Below are 19,288 nucleotides of genomic sequence, written 5' to 3'. Positions count from 1 at the left end.
GAAAACAAATGAATACACAGCAAGTGACTACAGTATTAGCTCCAGCTTTGAACTGCACTAAGAGGTACAGTACAGCGTTAAAGAGACTACCAGTTATTTTGAACTTGAACTGAACTTGTTCCAGAATATTAAAATAAAAAATCTCTCCCTGGAATAATAATGATAAGCACTGTGGATTTACAACAGTAGTCTGAGTGTCAGTATCAAAAGCTGTAGACCCTATAGGCAGCTATCCAAGACAAAGAATCACCCATGAATGATGGATATATACATTTCCGCCATAAATTAAAAAGGTATTAGACTAGGGGCTCTATTCAATCCGCATCGATTGAAATTTAAAGGCAATGTTCCCGCTTTAGCGGAGACTGCATTCACGGTAAACGCTGCATATGTCGGCTCAATCGGAAATTACCTTTACATTTCTATTGCGGAATCTGTAACGCTTCAGCGTATGCTCAACATATTCCTCCTTTCTAAATTAGAGTGCCTGATCCTTGGCAGTTGAAGGTTTGTAAAAAAGAAAGAAAAGATAAATTACAGGATATCCAACTGAAAAGAGAAACATTACCATCTAGCTAAATCTATTCCTCTGATATGTGAGGCCAATCATGATGTTGGAGCCAGTCTAGCGTTAGCAGCAGTGAATAGAGCACCTCCTCCACAGTGAGTGACACTCCTTAGGGAGAAGCAATAGCAGGAGGGTTAATGGGTACAGCTCAGAGGAGGATCTATCTAGAATATGAAATATGTATGGATGAATCGGCCCTGCAGCCAGAACCTACTGCAGTATGGAACCCCCAGAGACCAGACACTATCTCTCGCTCTTTCTGAGATAATCACATGACTCTTGTATTCTCTATATACCAGCAGAGCAGCAGATTCCCCCACCCAGCCCTCAACCTCCAACTGAGCATGCACTGTATTTCTGTTTTTCTATTCTGTTGGAATCCGGTTGTTAGTGTTACAAACCATGGGCTGGTTTTCCAATAGCGATAGAACTTAAGCTTTTACGTGTGTTATCATGTTACGATATGTGATAGAATCAAGCACAGCTTTTGTAAATTATGAGGAACATAAAGGCCAGTCTCTTCAGTTAAGTAATGTAGCAGTATAGCCACAATGAGTGAAAGGAGGAGGAGGAGACCGAGAGCAAGATGGATTGTGATGCCACTCAGGTGATTAAAGGAAGGAATCTCAACTACTATAGGTGAATGATGAGTCTGTGGTTGCCATTGCAGTGTATTGGTGCCACCTGGACCAGAGGAGCACAGACAAAGGGCAGAAGCACACAATCAAATTAAATATAGACAACATGCCAGTTTTGTATTAATGTTATATTCCCATGCTGCTCTTGTTATATTCACTTCTTGCTCTTGACTGGGTAGTTATCAGGAAGCACAGGTCCTGTTTTATCATGAAATTGTGAACTATTATCAGCTCTGCCTTAAGAACACTGAACACCCAGTTGGTTCTTAAGATATAATAATGGTGAAGGAAATGATTAAGATAAAGCAAGCTGCTGAAAGATTCCCACTGGGCACAGACATCAGTTCAACGTCTATTCAACATACACTGAACAAAAATATAAACGCAACATGTAAAGTGTTGGTCCCATGTTTCATGAGCTGAAATAAAAGATCCCAGAAATTGTCCATAAGCACAAAAACCTTATTTCTCTCAAATGTTGTGCACACATTTGTTTACATCCCTGTTAGTGAGCATTTTCTCCTTTGCCAAGATAATCCATCCACCTGACAGGTGTGGCATATCAAGAAGCTGATTAAACAGCATGATCATTACACAGATGCACCTTGTGCTGAGGACAATAAAAGGCCACTTTAAAATGTGCAGATGTCTCAAGTTTTGAGAGAGCGTGTAATAGGAATGCTGACTGCAAGAATGTCCACCAGAGATGTTGCCAGAGATCTGTACACAATATCTGGAAGCTGAAAATGTCCCAGTTCTTCCATGGACTGCATACTCACCAGACATGTCACCCATTGAGCATGTTTGGGATGCTCTGGATTGACGTGTATGACAGCATGTTCCAGTTCCTGCCAATATACAGAAACTTCGCAAAGCCATTGAAGAGTCACTCACCACCTTCCGGAGACATTTGAAACCCCACCTCTTTAAGGAATACCTGGGATAGGATAAAGTAATCCTTCTACCCCCCCCACACAGCGGAGTCGCTCACCACCTTCCGGAGACATTTGAAACCCCACCTCTTTAAGGAATACCTGGGATAGGATAAAGTAATCCTTCTACCCCCCCCCCCCCAAAAAAAAATTGTAAAGTGGTTATCCCACTGGCTATAGGGTGAATGCATCAATTTGTAAGTCGCTCTGGACTAGAGCGTCTGCATAATGATGTAAATGTGCCCTTGAGCAAGGCACTTAACCCTAATTGCTCCTGTAAGTCGCTCTGGATAAGAGCGTCTGCTAAATGACTTAAATGTAAAATGTAAATGTAAGAGGCGTGGGACAACATTCCTAAGGGCCACAATCAACAGCCTGATCAACTCTATGCGAAGGAGTTGTGTCGCGCTGCATGAGGCAAATGGTGGTCACACTAGACACTGACTGGTTTTCTGATCCACGCCCTTACCTTTTTTTAAAGGTATCTGTGACCAACAGATGCATATCTGTATTCCCAGTCATGTGAAATCCATAGATTTATTTAAATTTACTGATTTCCTTATATGAACTGAAACTCAGTAAAATCGTAGAAATTGTTGCATGTTGCGTTTATATTTTTGTTCAGTGTAATTTCATTGAAATGACGTGGAAACAACGTTGATTCAACCAGTGTGTGCCCAGCGGGCTTCTTGTGTAGTTAGATTCTGGGTAGCTGGGCTGACTCAGATCCAACCATTTCACAGGCATATTGGACAGGCAGTGATAAAGGCACCTCTTTGGAGAGGACATCAACATTTATATAGTCACATTAACACTGTCAGAAACATCCATATCTGAACAGTTTGATTAATAATATGTAGCCAGAGAGAGAGAGAGAGAGCGCGAGAGCGCGAGAGAGAGGGAGAGGGAGAGAAATGAGATTCCACAAAAAATGATTAACGATTGCCTTTTGATATTAAAGGAGAGAATTATGAAGTTGGCGTTACATGATTAATTAATTTAATGAAGAAACACTGGAGTCATTAGATAAAACTGAAACTAAGAGAGTACAAAGAGATGGTTCTTTCTCACTGATTCCCTGGTTGACTTGGGAGTGGCTGGGGGCAACTGGGGGTGGTGGGTGGGTCATTGGTGACAGGGTGTGGGGGTAATTGGCTGTGTGCATCCTTGATAAGTGAGTAAAGGAGACTACTAAAATGATATATCTTCTCTGGTGGGCAGACATGCCAGACTGGCCTGACAGGGCAAAGGAAAAAATGATCTGCTGCAGCTGTAGCCTCTGTTTAATAGGGCCATATAAAGTTTGGGGCTATTTAAAGGGATAGTTTGGGATTTTTGCAGTGAGGCCCTTTACTTCCCGAGAGCCAGATAAACTCGTAGATACCATTTTTATGTATCTGCAACGCCAGTTAGCAATTTCACCAACACTAGTTAGCAACTTCCTTCAAACTGCACGCAGATACCGGTGCCGACAAGTTGAAAAATCTGTCGATGTGACCTTGAGCAAGGCACTTAACCCTAATTTGCTCCAGGGACACCGTACTACTATGGCTGACCCTGTAAAACAACACATTTCACTGCACCTATCCAGTGTATGTGACAATACAACTTCCAAAATGGTATCCACCAGTTCTTCTGACTCTGGGGCAATAGATAAAGGGCCTCATTGCCAAAATCACAAACTATCCCTTTAAAACATGCTTTTACAAGCACCCACTATCAGAAAATACAAACAAGCAGAAATAATTTCAGTATTGAATTTATATTTTAGATTCATCTAGACATTGTGTTGATAGTTTTATTTCCATAACACACATTGATTGAGTTGTTCCGTATCCCTGTGTTGTTTTCAGGGCAGAGAATTCTTCACCACAAAAGCAGCGTTCTCGAGACAGTAGTGCTGATCAACCCCTCAGATGAAGCTGTCAGCACTGAGGTAAGTACATTGCATTCAAACACACCTGGGCTGCGTTCAGTAGGGCACATTGTAGCACATTTGCAACAGAACAAAATAAAATATGTTCTTATACAACAAGTTCAGGTTAGCACCTCACCGTTTCAGAACATTTCAAAGCTCTTCAAAACGTTTTTCCTTTACTGAACACCACCCTGGAAAGATGGAATGCTTTCAGTGGTCTCATTGGTATTTTCTATACTCCTTTATTGAGACACTTCTACTCTTGCTCTCTTTGTTCCTCTCAACCTCCTTCCTTCTCTCACACCACAAGAATGCGTACACAGGGGGCCTCCCGAGTGGCGCAGTGGTCCCGAGTGGCGCAGTGCCACTAAAGATCCTGGTTCAAGTCCAGGCTCTGTCGCAGCCGGCCGCGACCGGGAGACCCATGGGAGCGGCGCACAACCGGCCCAGCGTCGTCCAGGGTAGGGGAGGGTTTGGCCGGCAGGGATGTTCTTGTCCCATCGCACACTAGCAACTCCTGTGGTGGGCTGGGCGCAGTGCACGCTGACTCGGGTGTACAGTGTTTCCTCCGACACATTGGTGCGGCTGGCTTCCGGGTTAAGCGGGCACTGTGTCAAGAAGCAGTGCGGCTCGGTTGGGTTGTGTTTCGGAGGATGCACGATTCTCGAGCTCTCGACTCTCGAGCTCTCCTGTGTCCGTATGGGAGTTGCAGCGGTGGGACAAGACTGTAACTACCAATTGGATACCACGAAATTGGGGAGAAAAAGGGGGTAAAATACCAACAAAAAAAAGAATGCGTACACAAACATACTCTTGACTCCCATACATAGAAGACATCTTCATAGACATACACACATTTCAAAGCAACTGCAACTTGAAATGGGTGACTGCTTGGCACACTTAATTGGCCAATTATCCTCCCCAGTCCTTTGTTTGCTGCTACTCTGCTATGTGAACTAGAATAGAACCATCACAATAAGAAGCTCTGGGGACGAAGACTACTGCCTTGGTTACAGCTAAAGCTAAGACAACAAAGACAACAACCCTTGGTTTACTCAACAAACAGATAGGTTCTGAGATTCTAGCCTGGAATCTAAACTAAATACTGACTGAATAGTGAAACATGAGCGAAACAGAATTATATTATTTTTGGATTCTAGGTTACTGTTTTGTCCCTATATATTTTTACTTTGCAGTGCAGCATTTTACTAAGTGAATTCACCCAAATTACTAGAAGGTTCTAAATTGAAAAGAGAAACAGAAGCATGTTACACAAGGGCAGATCTGTCGATCCTTTCTTTCACTCTTCCAGCTTCCCTTCCTGCCTGGCGGTGTCTGCAATCAAACTGTGCATTAATAATATCTCACAGCACTGCAGGTTTGACCCTGGCTAGCATTCCGGAAAAGTCCATGCCTGTGAAGAGGAAAAAAGGCAGAGGTTGGGCACTAGAGAGAGAGAGAAAGAAAGAAAGAGAGCGAGCGAGCGAGAGCAACTCCACTAATAATCTAAGGGATTTGAAGTAAAAATGAATTAAAATGGGTGATATTTCTAATCAAGACTGTCAGCAGTAAAAGGCTAAGTGGACATTGATATAAAATCAAATCATATCAAATGTTATTTGTCACATACATGTGTTTAGCAGATGTTATTAGGCGTGTAGCGAAATGCTAGTGCTTCTAGCTCCGACAGTGCAGTAATATCTAACAATTTCACAACATATACCCAATACACACAAATCTAGTAAGGAATGGAATTTACGAATATATACATATATGGACGAGCAATGACAGAGCGACATGGACTAAGATACAGTAGAATATTATAGAATATAATACAGTATATACATATGAGATGAGTAGTGAAATATATGTAAACATTATTAAAGTGACTAGTGTTCCATTTCTTAAAGTGGCCAGTGATTTCAATAGGCAGCAGCAGCCTCTAATGTGCTAGTGATGGCTATTTAACAGTCTGGTGGCCTTGAGATAGAAGCTGTTTTTCATTCTCTCTGTCCCAGCTTTGATGCACCTGTACTGACCTCGCCTTCTGGATGATAGCGGGGTGAACAGGCAGTGGCTTGGGTGGTTGGTGTCCTTGATTATCTTTTTGGCCTTCCTGTGACATCGGGTGCTGTAGGTGTCTTGGAGGGCGGGTAGTTTGCCCCCGGTAATGCGTTCGGCAGACCGCACAACCCTCTGGAGAGCCCTGCGGTTGCGGGCGGTGCAGTTGCCGTACCAGGCAGTGATACAGCCCAACAGGATGCTCTCAATTGTGCATCTGTAAAAGTTTGTGAGGGTTTTAGGTGTCAAGCCACATTTCTTCAGCCTCCTGAGGTTGAAGAGGCTCTGTTGCGCCTTCTTCACCACACTGTTTGCATGGGTGGACCATTTCAGTTTGTCAGTGATGTGTACGCCAAGGAACTTTAAGCTTTCTACCTTCTCCACTGCGGTCTCGTCGATGTGGATAGGGGGGTGCACCCTCTGCTGTTTCCTGAAGTCCACGATCATCTCCTTTGTTTTGTTGACGTTGAGTGAGAGGTTATTTTCCTGGCACCACACTTACAGAGCCCTCACCTCCTCCCTGTAGGCGGTCTCGTCATTGTTGGTAATCAAGCCTACTACTGTTGTGTCATCTGCAAACTTGATGATTGAGTTGGAGGCGTGCTTGGCCACGCAGTCATGGGTGAACAGGGAGTACAGGAGGGGGCTGAGCACGCACCCTTGTGGGGCTCCAGTGTTGAGGATCAGCGATGTTGTTTCCGACCTTCACCACCTGGGGGCGGCCCGTCAGAAAGTCCAGGACCCAGTTGCACAGGGCGGGGTTCAGACCCAGGGCTTCAAGCTTAATGATGAGCTTGGAGGGTACTATGGTGTTGAATGCTGAGCTATAGTCAATGAACAGCATTCTTACATAGGTATTCCTCTTGTTCAGATGGGATAGGGCAGTGTGCAGTGTGATGGCGATTGCATCGTCTGTGGATCTATTGGGGCGTTAATCAAATTGAAGTGGGTCTAGGGTGACAGGTAAGGTAGAGGTGATATGAACCTTGACTAGTCTCTCAAAGCACTTCATGATGACAGAGGTGAGTGCTAGGGGGCGATAGTCATTTAGTTCAGTTACCTTTGCTTTCTTGGGTACAGGAACAATGGTGGCCATCTTGAAGCATGTGGGAACAGCAGACTGGGAAAGTGAGTGATTGAATATGTCCGTAAACACACCAGACAACTGGTCTGCGCATGCTCTGAGGACACGGCTAGGGATGCCGTCTGGGCCGGCAGCCTTGGGGGGGTTAACATGCTTAAATGTCTTACTCACGTCAGCCACAGAGAAGGAGAGGCCACAGTCCTTGGTAGTGGGCCTCGTCGGGTGGCACTGTGTTATCCTCAAAGCGGGCGAAGAAGGTGTTTAGCTTGTCTGGAAGCGAGACGTCGGTGTCGGCAACGTGGCTGGTTTTCCTTTTGTAGTCCGTGATTGTCTGTAGACCCTGCCAAATATGATAAATTCACTTTGAAATGGACTATAAGTATTAAAGACATAAAGTACAACATGACACTTGAGGGATAGTCATACAACCCCTTTTCATTTACCATTGCATCAGATTATTTTTACAGCTAACAGCATTTTCCAAGCTCACTAAAGATTGTCTCTGAACATAAACTTTTTATTTGATATATTAGTTATTATTATTATTTTTTATTTGTTTTGTCATTTAGCAGATGCTCTTATCCAGAGCAACTTACAGTAAAGTGCATACATTTTTTGTACTGGACCCCCGTGGGAATCAAACCCACAACCCTGGCATTGAAAGTGCCATGCTCTACCAACTGAGCCACACGTGACTGTGATTGCAAAATAAATTCATGCCACAATTGCAATGAAACTCCAATGATACAGACGTCTTTCATTCTGACATGTTTGCTCCCTTTTTTCTGCATAGGTTTGTCAGATGATCTCAGACACAGCCAGAAACAAGCTGCTAGTGCTTTCAGGACAATGCTTTGAAAACACAGGAGCGCTGATTCTGCAGTCTGGCTCCTTCTCTTTCTTCAACTTCATAGATATATTCACAGACCAAGAGGTGAGTCAAATTGAGCAAATTGTTTGCTAAGCAATTACTGTTTAATTATAATTGTATCGTTTGCAGTACTACTCATGATCTGCTGAAGTTTACTGACCTCTCAATTAGCAAACCTCCTGATTACATCTGATTGAACACAATACATCTGATATCTGTCATAATTGTGAATATGTTCTGTTTGATCTCACAGTCTCATGATTTTAATCTCAGGTCTCCAAATCTCTCTCTCTCTCTTTTGCCCAGATTGGTGAATTACTTAGCACTATTCACCCAGCAAACAAAGCAAGCCTAACCCTCTATTGCCCTGAGCAAGGCGACTGGAAAAACTCAAACCTGGACAAACACAACCTACAAGACTTCATCAACATGAAGCTCAACTCACCACTGATACTCCCAGAGATGGAAGGTCTCTCAGAGTTCACAGAATACCTGTCGGAGTCAGTAGAAATCCCATCGCCATTTGACATGCTGGAGCCTCCGACCTCTGGCGGTTTCCTGAAGCTCTCAAAACCATGCTGCTACATTTTTCCCGGCGGCCACGGCGACTCTGCCCTCTTTGCGGTGAATGGGTTCAACATGCTTATCAACGGGGGCTCTGACCGCAAGTCCTGTTTCTGGAAGCTGGTGAGACACCTAGACCGGGTAGACTCCATCCTCCTGACCCATATCGGGGACGACAACCTGCCAGGCATCAACAGTATGCTCCAGAGGAAGATGGCTGAGCTGGAGGAAGAGCAGTCACAGGGTTCCCAAGCTACTGGCGACTGGTTGAAGAACCTCATATCCCCAGACATTGGGGTTGTGTTCTTGAACACCCCTGAGAATCTGGGGAACCCTGCTGAACCCAACTTCAGGGTGAGGAGGAACATTGAAGAGGCGGCACACACTCTCCATTACCTGAGCAAGCTGAATCTGAGGCCCGAGCCTCTGCAGAGGCCGGTCGGGAACACTATCGAACCCATCATTCTGTTTCAGAAGATGGGTGTGGGGAAGCTTGAGATGTATGTGTTGAACCCGTCGAAGAACAGCAAGGAGCTGCAGCACTTTATGAAGCAGTGGACAGGCACCGAGAAAGACAAAGCCTCTGTTACTCTGCCCAATGGAAAAGAATCTGAGCTCCCAATTTCTTATATGACCTCAATCTCTTCCTTGATTGTGTGGCACCCATCGAACCCTTCAGAGAAGATAGTACGTGTCCTGTTTCCAGGCAATGCCACTCAGTATCACATCCTTGAAGGTTTGGAAAAACTAAAACACTTGGACTTCTTGAAGCAGCCAGTTGTCACCCAGAAGGAGCTATCTTCTAACTTGGCACCAGCTTTAAAGCAAGCAAAGCTGAAACATAAAACGGACAGCAAGGAGAGTCTGAAGTCAGTCTCTAGGCCATCACCAAGCAAAAGTTTAAAGAAGGAGTCAAAGGAGGAGGCTCCAGAGAAGGCAAAGACAGATGCAGAATCAACTCAAGAAAAGACTAAAACATTTGAGAAAAAAGAGAAACCTTTGGTGAAAAAGGAAAAAGCGAAGGCACCGGAAAAAGAAGTCAAGGTGAAAGCAGAGCCAACTTCTGAAACTCCAGAAAAGAAGAAGGCTGAAATGAAACCAAAAGCTCTTACGGAGAAGATTATAAAAAAAGAACCCAGGAAGTCTGTAGAAAAGAAAAATGATGAAAAGGAGGTAAAGAAAGAAATAGCGAAGAAAGATGACAAGCTAACATCTAAAAAGGAAGAAACACCCAAAAAGGAACAGAAGCAAGAAACACCCAAAAAGGAACAAAAGATAAAGAAAGACATTTTAAAGAAAGACAGAGATTTCAGGAGGGATTCCCCCATGAAGGTGAGGAAGGAAGAGAAAAAGGAGCAAAAGAAAGACGATCTAAAGAAAGACATGAAGAAGCCGTCCAAGGATGTAAAAAATACTCCATCTGCTTTAGGCGAAGGAAAAAAAATTGCACCAAAACCAAAACCTCTGAAAAAAGATGACACTACAAAGAAAGACTTTGGAAGCCCTTTCAAGTCCAAGGCAAAACCAAAAGTCACCAAGAAGGATCCCAAGGCCACGGATGCTAAATCTGCTGTTGCAGGAGCTGCAGCTGTCACAGCAGGAGTGGTAGCCACCGCCACTTGTGCTGCGGAGGTCCTTGAGACAGAAAGAGCCATGATGTCTTCTCCAGAGGACCTCACTAAGGACTTTGAAGAGCTCAAAGAAGAGGAGATCTTTCAGGAAGAAGAGCCAGTGGTGATCCTCAGAGAGGACCTCATGCACTCTAAGGAGTCCCCTGAAGCAGCAGAGTCTCTGGATGAGGGGATCACAACCACTGAGCATGAAGGAGAAAGCGGGGAGACTCCAGAGGAACAGGAGCATAAAGGGAAGTTGAGCGGCAGCGGCAGTGAGAAGTTTGAAGATGAGGGAACTGGGCTAGATTACGAAGAGAAGGGAGAGACAGAAGAGGTCCATGAGCCAATGAGAAGGGAAATGGACAACCATAAACATGCTGATGACAGTGAAGAAGAGGACTCTGAGGACGAGGATGCAGAGGCAGACCAATGTGGAAAAGATCATAACAGAAATGAAAGAGAAGTACAGAAGTGGGGCATGTCTGTGACACCCCCTCCCAAAACGTCTCCGGCTGCATCTATTCATGATGAGACCCTTCCAGCTGGTTCTGATGATGAAGTAGCCTCAGATGATGAGAACCGTGACGAGGCATACACTGCTACATCTGGCCACACACAGTCAACTATTGAGATCTCCAGTGTGCCTACTCCAATGGACGAAATGTCCACTCCAAGGGACATTATGAGTGACGAGACCACTAACGATGAGACAGAGGATTCTCCATCTCAGGACTTTGCCAGGTTTGGAGGAACCACGTTAGGAGACTTTGAGAGGAAGAGGCTGTCTCCGCTACACGACGGCCCAGAGTCAGACCATTCAAAGAGCGATGCCACCGAAGGCAGGGACTACAACGCTTCTGCGTCCACAATATCTCCACCATCGTCACTGGAAGAGGACAAAGAGGAAGGGTTCAAGTCAGACAAATTTGGTCTTGATTCAGCAAGCTCTGTACTCACCACTACTTCACCTCTCATACGATCCCCTTCAGCTCCCAAAGGAACCTTTGACTCATACTCATCTGCATTCGTGGCACCAATTGAACTGTGCACAATGCTTTCAGGATCATCAAAGGCAGCAGCTGGGTCTTCTACTAGCCCAGATGACAAGACATTGGAAGGTACCACCTCACCTCATTCCTCTGGTCACACCCCTTACTTTCAGTCTCCCGTGGATGAGAAGGCTGGCTCTATACCACCTGCAAATGACCATGGTCCTGTAATTGTAGAGGTTACAAGTGACAAAGAAGATTCCAACAGGGTCAGCCCCATGGACGACCCAATTCCTGACCACACCTCGCCTGTAGAGAAGGTGCTGTCCCCAATGAAGAGCCCGCCGCCTGTAGGAGAAGGAAAGCCACTCTTTGATTTAGATCATATGTCAACAATGCACTCGAGTCAAGATGAGAAGAAAAATGGGGCTAGCGACAGTACCTCAATCTCATCCACAAACCCCTTCGCAGGTTTCAAAGAGGAGAGTAAAATGTCGATCTCGGAGGGAACCACGTCTGATAAATCGGGTAGCCCTGTAGATGAGGCTGTAGCAGAGGACACTTTTTCACATATTGCCTCAGCTTCCACCGCCTCACTGGCCACCAGCTCATTCCCAGAGCCCACGACAGATGACGCTTCCCCTGCTCTCCATGCTGAAGCCGGCTCCCCTCAATCAACAGAGGTGGAGGACTCCCTATCTGTCTCTGTGGTTCAGACTCCAACCCCTTTTCAGGAGGCAGAGGTCTCACCCAAGGGGGACAGCCCCAGGCCCATGTCAATCTCTCCAGACATCTCACCAAAGACAGCCAAATTAAGGACACCAGTGCAGGAGCCTAAATCCCCAGAGCATTCCACCATGTCATTTGGCCAGGAGTCCCCTGATCACTCGTTAGCCCTAGATTTCAGCAAACAGTCTCCAGAGCACCCCTCTGCGGGCAGCCTGCGCGCCACGGAGAACGGGCCAACAGAGGTGGACTACAGCCCCTCAGAGGGGAATGATCTGAGATCCTCCGAGCAGTACAGACCCACTGTGGACAAGCCTATGCTCTTCAAAGACAATGACTCAGGTCGCGCCACCTCTGCGTCCCCATCAGACGCATCTCAGTCCACCCCCTCGACAACTACACCTTGTCAGATGAGGGAAATGTCACCGGGCTTAGCCCAGCAGATGGACAAATCCCCTGCCACCCCGAAAGGGTCTTCCCCCTCTTCCCCTTCCTATTCTTGCTTCACTCAGAAAACAGATATGTCCTTAGCAGCAGAGACTAATCCCTTCAAATGTGGTGGAGATTCCAAATCCCCTGTCAGCCCCAAGGTTCCCTCCCCATCCTACCTACCACTCTCTTTCAACCTCTCCGACTATCAGAAGTGTGCAGGTGGTTCCAGGGACCCAGACTCCTCCAAGAAGAGCCCCTCTCCTGGGTCTAGGACAGATGTTGACCTTTGCCTTGTGACCTCTTGTGAGTACCGCCACCCTAAGACAGAGCTGTCCCCGTCCTTCATCAACCCCAGTCCTTTGGAGTACTTCATGAACGAGGAGAACCCTCTGGAGGAAGAAAAGCCTCTGGCTAAGTCAGGTGGAGGACCTCCACCCCCTGGTGGTAAACTCCACGCTAAGCAATGTGAAGAGACCCCACCAACCTCCATCAGTGAATCCGCCCCCTCCCAGACGGATTCGGATGTTCCCCCTGGGACAGAGGAGTGTCCCTCTATTACTGCGGACGCAAACATAGACTCTGAGGATGATTCTGAGACACTACCAACAGACAGGACCCTGACTTACAGACATGCTGATCCTCCTCCTGTGGCTCCCAGAGACTGTGCTCCGTCTCCAGCCCACCCAGATGTCACCATGGTGGATCCGGAGGCTGACAAGCCCCCCGCTGACGACAACAACCAGACCAAGGACTCAAAGGCAGAGGGAGCTGAGAAGGCTAAGAAGAAGAAGCTCACCAAGACCAAGTCCTCCTCACCAGCCAGAAAGACTGGACTTTCAAAAGTGAAGGATTCAAAAGTAATGGCCTCTCCTAAGAAGAGTGTGGGAGAAGGGAAAGATGCCAAAAATGCAACCAATAGCTCTGCATCCAGGGGTGTGAAAAGTGCCACAGCAGGTAAGACTCATATTTTTTTACTCGGTCATGAGTCTAGAAGCTTTGGTTCGTTTTCTGATGAAATACGTTTAAGGTTTAAGCTCAGTTTGCCTCAGTATAGAATCACATGTTTTTCATCCATTATGTACATTGCTTTTCTAACAAAGCTGCATCTCTGTCTCAGGTTCAGGCAGTGGAAAGGCAGCAGCTGCAATACCCGTACCCAACTGCCCTCCCATGTACATGGACTTGGTTTACATCCCAAACCACTGCAGCGCCAAGAATGTGGATGCAGAGTTCTTCAAACGGGTCAGGTCCTCCTACTATGTAGCAAGTGGCAACGACCAGACGGCCCAGGAGCCCAGCAAAGCTGTCCTGGACTCCCTGCTGGTGGGCAAAGCCACGTGGGGAAACAACATGCAGGTACAGTGAGACAGTCAACTTTTATCAGAATAACCGTGTTATAATCCCATAGTATCAGAAAGAGAGGCACCATAGAGACAATAGACAAGACTTAAATAGTATACATTGAGAATATACTGTCAGAACCTTTTTAGCTTCTTAGAGCTGAACAAAATGAAGCTAATATGCTCAGAGTTTTATGAAACAATAGTATGCAATCCCTAACCCTTCTTCCCTGTTGGCAGGTGACCCTGATCCCGACTCATGATTCAGAGGTGATGAGGGAGTGGTACCAGGAGACCCATGAGAAGCAGCAGGACCTGAACATCATGGTGCTGGCCTCCAGCTCCACCGTGGTCATGCAGGATGAGTCCTTCCCCGCCTGCAAGATAGAGCTGTGAACCTGATCCTGGGCTTCGTTCCATTCCAAATTATGCTTCTCTTCTTCCCTTAACTTCTCCCTTCACTGGAGTGTGCACTCCATTGACGTTCCAAGACGTTTCTGCAAGGGAGCACCTTCTGAGCGAGGGGACTGATGGAGGGAAGGGGTCTTAGTAATTTGGATTGGAACAACCCTCTGGACTCTTCTGATCAAATGATCTAGTAACCGAGAGATCTAGTGATCAAGTGGATCATGTTGTTAGTGGTATCTTTGTGTTGGGGTGAGGGATGACGTAGACATAGAGTAAATGTAAACGCATGTCATTTAAACAAAGGCTGTGTGCCAACATTAATGAAATATACATAGCCTACATTAAAATTATGTTCTGGTTTGAAAAAACTATGGCAAACATAATTGTTTTAATGAAGTCCACAATACCCAAAGGAAGTATCTGACACAAGTATCAGCTTTGTGGAGCACTTTGAGTAAGGGATGATGTCATAGCAATATCCTGTACGGAATGAAATATTGGATCTGGCCACTATAGAGAACATCAATTGAGAACATAAAATGCTCCCACCATATAAATTGGCGCTCTTGACGTACATTGATTTCTTCAGAAAACTCACTTTCCCATGAGCACCAATTATCAATTAATTATCAAGTCAAATCAATATAGAAAAATTCATGAGAATATACTTGTTCATATTGGGGACAAAAAAGGTTCTGACAATACTGCCAAATTATTGAGATATTATGATGAAATCTATTTGTCCTCAAGGTTGGGACTACACGTCAAAAAGTGTATGATTCTGGGACATGCCGTTACTTTCTTAATGTAATCCGTTACAGTTACTAGTTACCTGTCCAAAATTGAAATCAGTAATGAACATTTTGGATTACCCAAATTACTTTTGGATTACTTTCCCCTTTAGACACATTAGAAGAAGACACAAAGTATCCATCAAACACATTTGGTGTGTCATCATAGTGGTCTTTGACTAGTGGTCACACTCGCTCAGGTGGAACAAACTTAAACTTGCGCCTTTGTTCAATGCTGAATTCAATGTCATTGAGAGAACAGAAAGGTGTCATAATGTATTTTAAGCAAACATCCTTTCTGAATTTCAAAGTAATCCAATAAGTATTCATCTAGTTTTTCAAAAGTATCTGTAATCTGAATTTTTTTTCTTCTTCATGTAATCAGTTACTCCCCTGGGTGTGATAGTAGGTCATCAAGCAATGCCTCAAGCCACTGATTATATCTCTGTCTATAAAAATAACTAATCTATAAAATTGATTTAACCCAGCTGCATACACCAAAGGATCAAGGAGAACACATTTAAGTTATTGCCTTAGGAAGTGAATTGAATGTAAAAGATTGATGCACTGAGGACAAATAGCCTATGTAAGAATGATTAGAAAATGTAAAACACAATAAAACAAGAGTCTGTCCCCAACTGTCAGATAATCTCTGTATAGAGTGAGTTTAGTTTAATACTGATGGAGTAAATACATAGAGCAAGATGAAAGTTCAACTGCACTGAGGGGCCTATTAAACATAAAACATGTTTATTGTCTTAATTCATTGTGATTATTTTGAAAACAAGACAATTATAGTCAAGATTTGTCCATGACTCTAACACTATCTTGATTTAGAATTACGCTGCACACTTTGTGATCCTGTTCGTGCAAACGATTGTTGATTGTTTTTGTCAACATGAGTTAATGCAAACCTTTTCTTTGGGGGCCATGATGCTTGTTATTTCATCTCAGTGTTTTAAGATTTGTTATTTATTTAATTTATTCTTGGCTAACTTTTAAAATGTAATCTAGTCTCCTAAAGATATACAATATGAAAAATATGTGTATAATTGGCCAAACTTAATTTAAAAAGCGCGCTGTTTTAAAATAATGTCAGTTATGTTCAGATTTTGTCTTTTTAGCTTATTGGTTTCTATTGATTTCAATAGAACCCTATGTAGTGTACTGTAAACGTCTGCTCAGTCCGTCCTCCCTAGCCAAGTAAAACTCTGCATAATTCGTGGGGAACTACATTTACATTTTAAATTTTAGTCATTTAGCAGACGCTCTTATCCAGAGCGACTTAAAGTTAAGTGCATAAATTTTTTTTCATATGTTAACGGTTGGCTTGTTTTATGTGATTTCGGAGCTCCAGTTCGCCCACACTTGTCGACGCTCAACTCCGTTGATGTGAAGTACATAGTGGAGTTGAGTTTTACTTGGCTAGTCCTCCCCAGCTTTTTGTGTAGAACCACAAATGGAGCCCTAGCGACTGCTTGAATGTGCTACAATATGTTCAGGCTTGTGAAGCGAGATACTTTCCTAACCTTACATTTTTTTATGTTTTTAAAACACTGTACTATAATTATAAAAAGCTTTGTGGCAGGGTGAATGGTCGGAAGAAATGTGCATGAATAATGTAAAATATACAAAGCTTTTTTTCTCTTTTTAAGGATTGGGGAAATCTGTTCTTAACTGTCAAAACAACAATTCAAGGCTGTGCTAATATAAGAGTTGGTTGTTCCTTGAGGTGTTACCAGTATCACCATGATGGCATGGAGTGAAAAGTGAAACTAAAGGCCCCATCCTCTGACTATGTTGGCAATTTTAAGATCTTTAAATCTGCTTCATCATAGTCCATGGCCTTGGCTACTCAAGGAGGATGTGTAGTACCTCGGCCGACCACGGGTGTGTATAAAGCAGTGGTCAGTATGCCTTTTGTGGTTGCAAGATGGCAGCACCTCTGCCAAATCCCTACGAGTCAGGTAAAGCTCGGTATAGATACGCCTTGATAAGAGTCAAACACGGGGTTGAGTGACTGTTTGGGGTATGAGTTGGGGTGTGAAAGACCAAAAAACGAGACACTTTAAACGCCAGGACAAATGATGATAATTGTAACACAAAGCCATGAACAGAACAATAGAAAACACTAATGTTCAAACACCAACCGCGCACATCAACCAAACAATTTAATGACCACTCCTATAGGGAGGCCACGAACATACTACAGCATCCACCACTCAGAACAAACGGTCACTGGTAAGTAAAAACTAACAACGTAAACAAAATATTACAGTCAACCAACCAGGGCCAGGGACTTAGTTACTTCCTCCACGACAGGTCTCCATGGCAACACAGTTATCCAGTTGTCCTGTACAGCTCTGCAACAGGATACTTTAATCATAAGCATGACCATCCTGCCGTTAAACCACAAACTATTGTGACCGATCGACCACACACCACTCTTTCTTGATCTTTCCTCACTCAACTACTATACTGTATTCCTTGCTTTAACTCTCTCTTTCTATCTTTCTCTATTTTGGGTGATTGTTAATACTGTCTGTCTGCAGCTCTGTGGTATAAAATTGTCTTGTGATCTCTGCATCCTCCCTCTCCTTTTCCAAACTCATATCTAATGTAGCGGTTAGTTTCAAGTGAAAGTATTATTTAGTGCTTTTCTGATATTTGTGTGCAATGTCTCCTCTCCCTCCTATGGGACATTTGATGTAAAGGGAACTACTATTAAAACCTACAAAAAGAGTCACAATAAACTCTTGTGGAAAATCTGTGAATCTGTGTCTGTCTTTTTTTCTTGAATGAAGGTATATTTGGAAGTAATGGTGCTATGATGATAATGATTGTGATGATAATGATTACGATGATGACATCAACAAGAAGAATGGACTCACTATACAAGCTTACCCTATGTTGGTGACCTAAGAATCATAAAACAAAACAGGGCTATATGGCTCAACTCATGACCCAATGAAAAGCTGTGCTTCACTCTACATTACATGACAGAGAGACATGAGAGCAATCCTTAATTATATGTGTGCTTTGCCCTAATGGACAGGCATTAGCTCTTTACCAACAGGTAGGGGTCAGACCCAAAATCAATATATCACATCAAAAACAAACAGCAGTAACACAAATCCCTACCCCCTAGGAGCGAGGAAGACCACTGGAGCAAAGCAAACCCCCCTACCGACCAACCAACCAACCGTGGACAGAAACGTAAGGTTGTTGTTGTAGCTATAATATCTGCTCTCACGTACTGTAGATTCAGAGACACACAGTCTCCTGGCTGTATGGAGGCTGGCTGGTAGGTTAATGGTTAACATAATTTCTGGGTGTGTGATTGGCTATAAAAGGACAATGAGGCCCCAGGGAGAGACAGGCTCCATGGCCTCCAGGGTGACAGGTGTCCCTGACAGGCATACAGTCCAGGCAGACAGGCCCAGCAAGGGGATTTATGACCCCGAGAGAGGAGAGAGGAGAGAGGGAGGAGAGATTGTAGGAAGAGATGTAGAGGGAGAGATGTAGAGGACGGAGAGAGAGAGAGACTGAGACGAGGGAGAAGAGATTGGAGCAAGAGACTGAAACCAGAGGAGAGATTGGAGGGAGATAGGGAGACAAGGGAGGAGAGATTCGAGGCTCAGACAGTCACCCTGTTTGTCATGTTGTCACCACTGTGCTTGGTAGGGGAACCAGCCTGGCTTGAGACACATTTTCCCATTAGAGACATGTTGGACAGATTCTTAGGCAATGAGGGTGTGAGAAGCATGACAATGCAATAATTTTACTCTTGCTGAAAATAAAAATGAACCCGAAAAGGTTGAACAAGCAATCAACAATTAACAATGAAACTGATGGAATAAAGAATGAACCAACCAATATGATAGATGGAACCTGGAAGCATTGCACCTGCAGGTGGTCTATAGCCTTCTCAAGGTGACCTTTCTCATGGCAGCATCATTACCAGCACAGCAGCATCGTTAGCAGGTGTCTGTCTGTCTGTCTAGGCCACAAACAACGTTTAGGGGGAGGGGGTTGGAACAGAGTCCTAATGAGTTCGTTAGACGGGGAGATTATCAATGTAACCCTTCCAGATTGACAAACACACACACATGCACACACACATTAATTGTAACCCCTCCAGATGACAGTAATTAACTGGTTGCTGCGCAGGAGCCATATGGGATCATTCTGAGTGCAGAAATGTGCAATTCTTTGTCACTTGCAATCTACACTGTGTGTGAAAAACATTAAGAACACCTTCCTAATATTGAGTTGCCCTCCCCCACCCCCCAAACCCTTTTGCCCTCAGAACAGCCTCAATTCGTCGGGGCATGGACTCTACATGGTGTCGAA

At 44.4% G+C, this 19,288-nt stretch overlaps 1 protein-coding gene across 1 annotated transcript in view; it reads left to right on the top strand.

The window, feature by feature from the left end:
* Window positions 1–17,709, top strand: part of LOC121582708 (microtubule-associated protein 1B) — a 35,530-nt gene extending 17,821 nt beyond the window's left edge. Inside the window, exons 3-7 of the mRNA XM_041898725.2 lie at window positions 3,992–4,074; window positions 7,995–8,135; window positions 8,379–13,350; window positions 13,514–13,752; window positions 13,977–17,709. Of these exons, the coding sequence (XP_041754659.2) occupies window positions 3,992–4,074; window positions 7,995–8,135; window positions 8,379–13,350; window positions 13,514–13,752; window positions 13,977–14,132 (5,591 nt within the window). The 3' untranslated portion in view covers window positions 14,133–17,709. The remainder of the gene's footprint in view (window positions 1–3,991; window positions 4,075–7,994; window positions 8,136–8,378; window positions 13,351–13,513; window positions 13,753–13,976) is intronic.
* The last annotated feature ends 1,579 nt before the right edge of the window (window positions 17,710–19,288 follow it).

This window comes from Coregonus clupeaformis, chromosome 15 (assembly GCF_020615455.1).
Source record: "Coregonus clupeaformis isolate EN_2021a chromosome 15, ASM2061545v1, whole genome shotgun sequence".
NCBI classification, from domain to species: Eukaryota; Metazoa; Chordata; class Actinopteri; order Salmoniformes; family Salmonidae; genus Coregonus; species Coregonus clupeaformis.
Note: the sequence above shows the minus strand (reverse complement) of the source record. Positions and strands in the feature narration are given on the sequence as shown.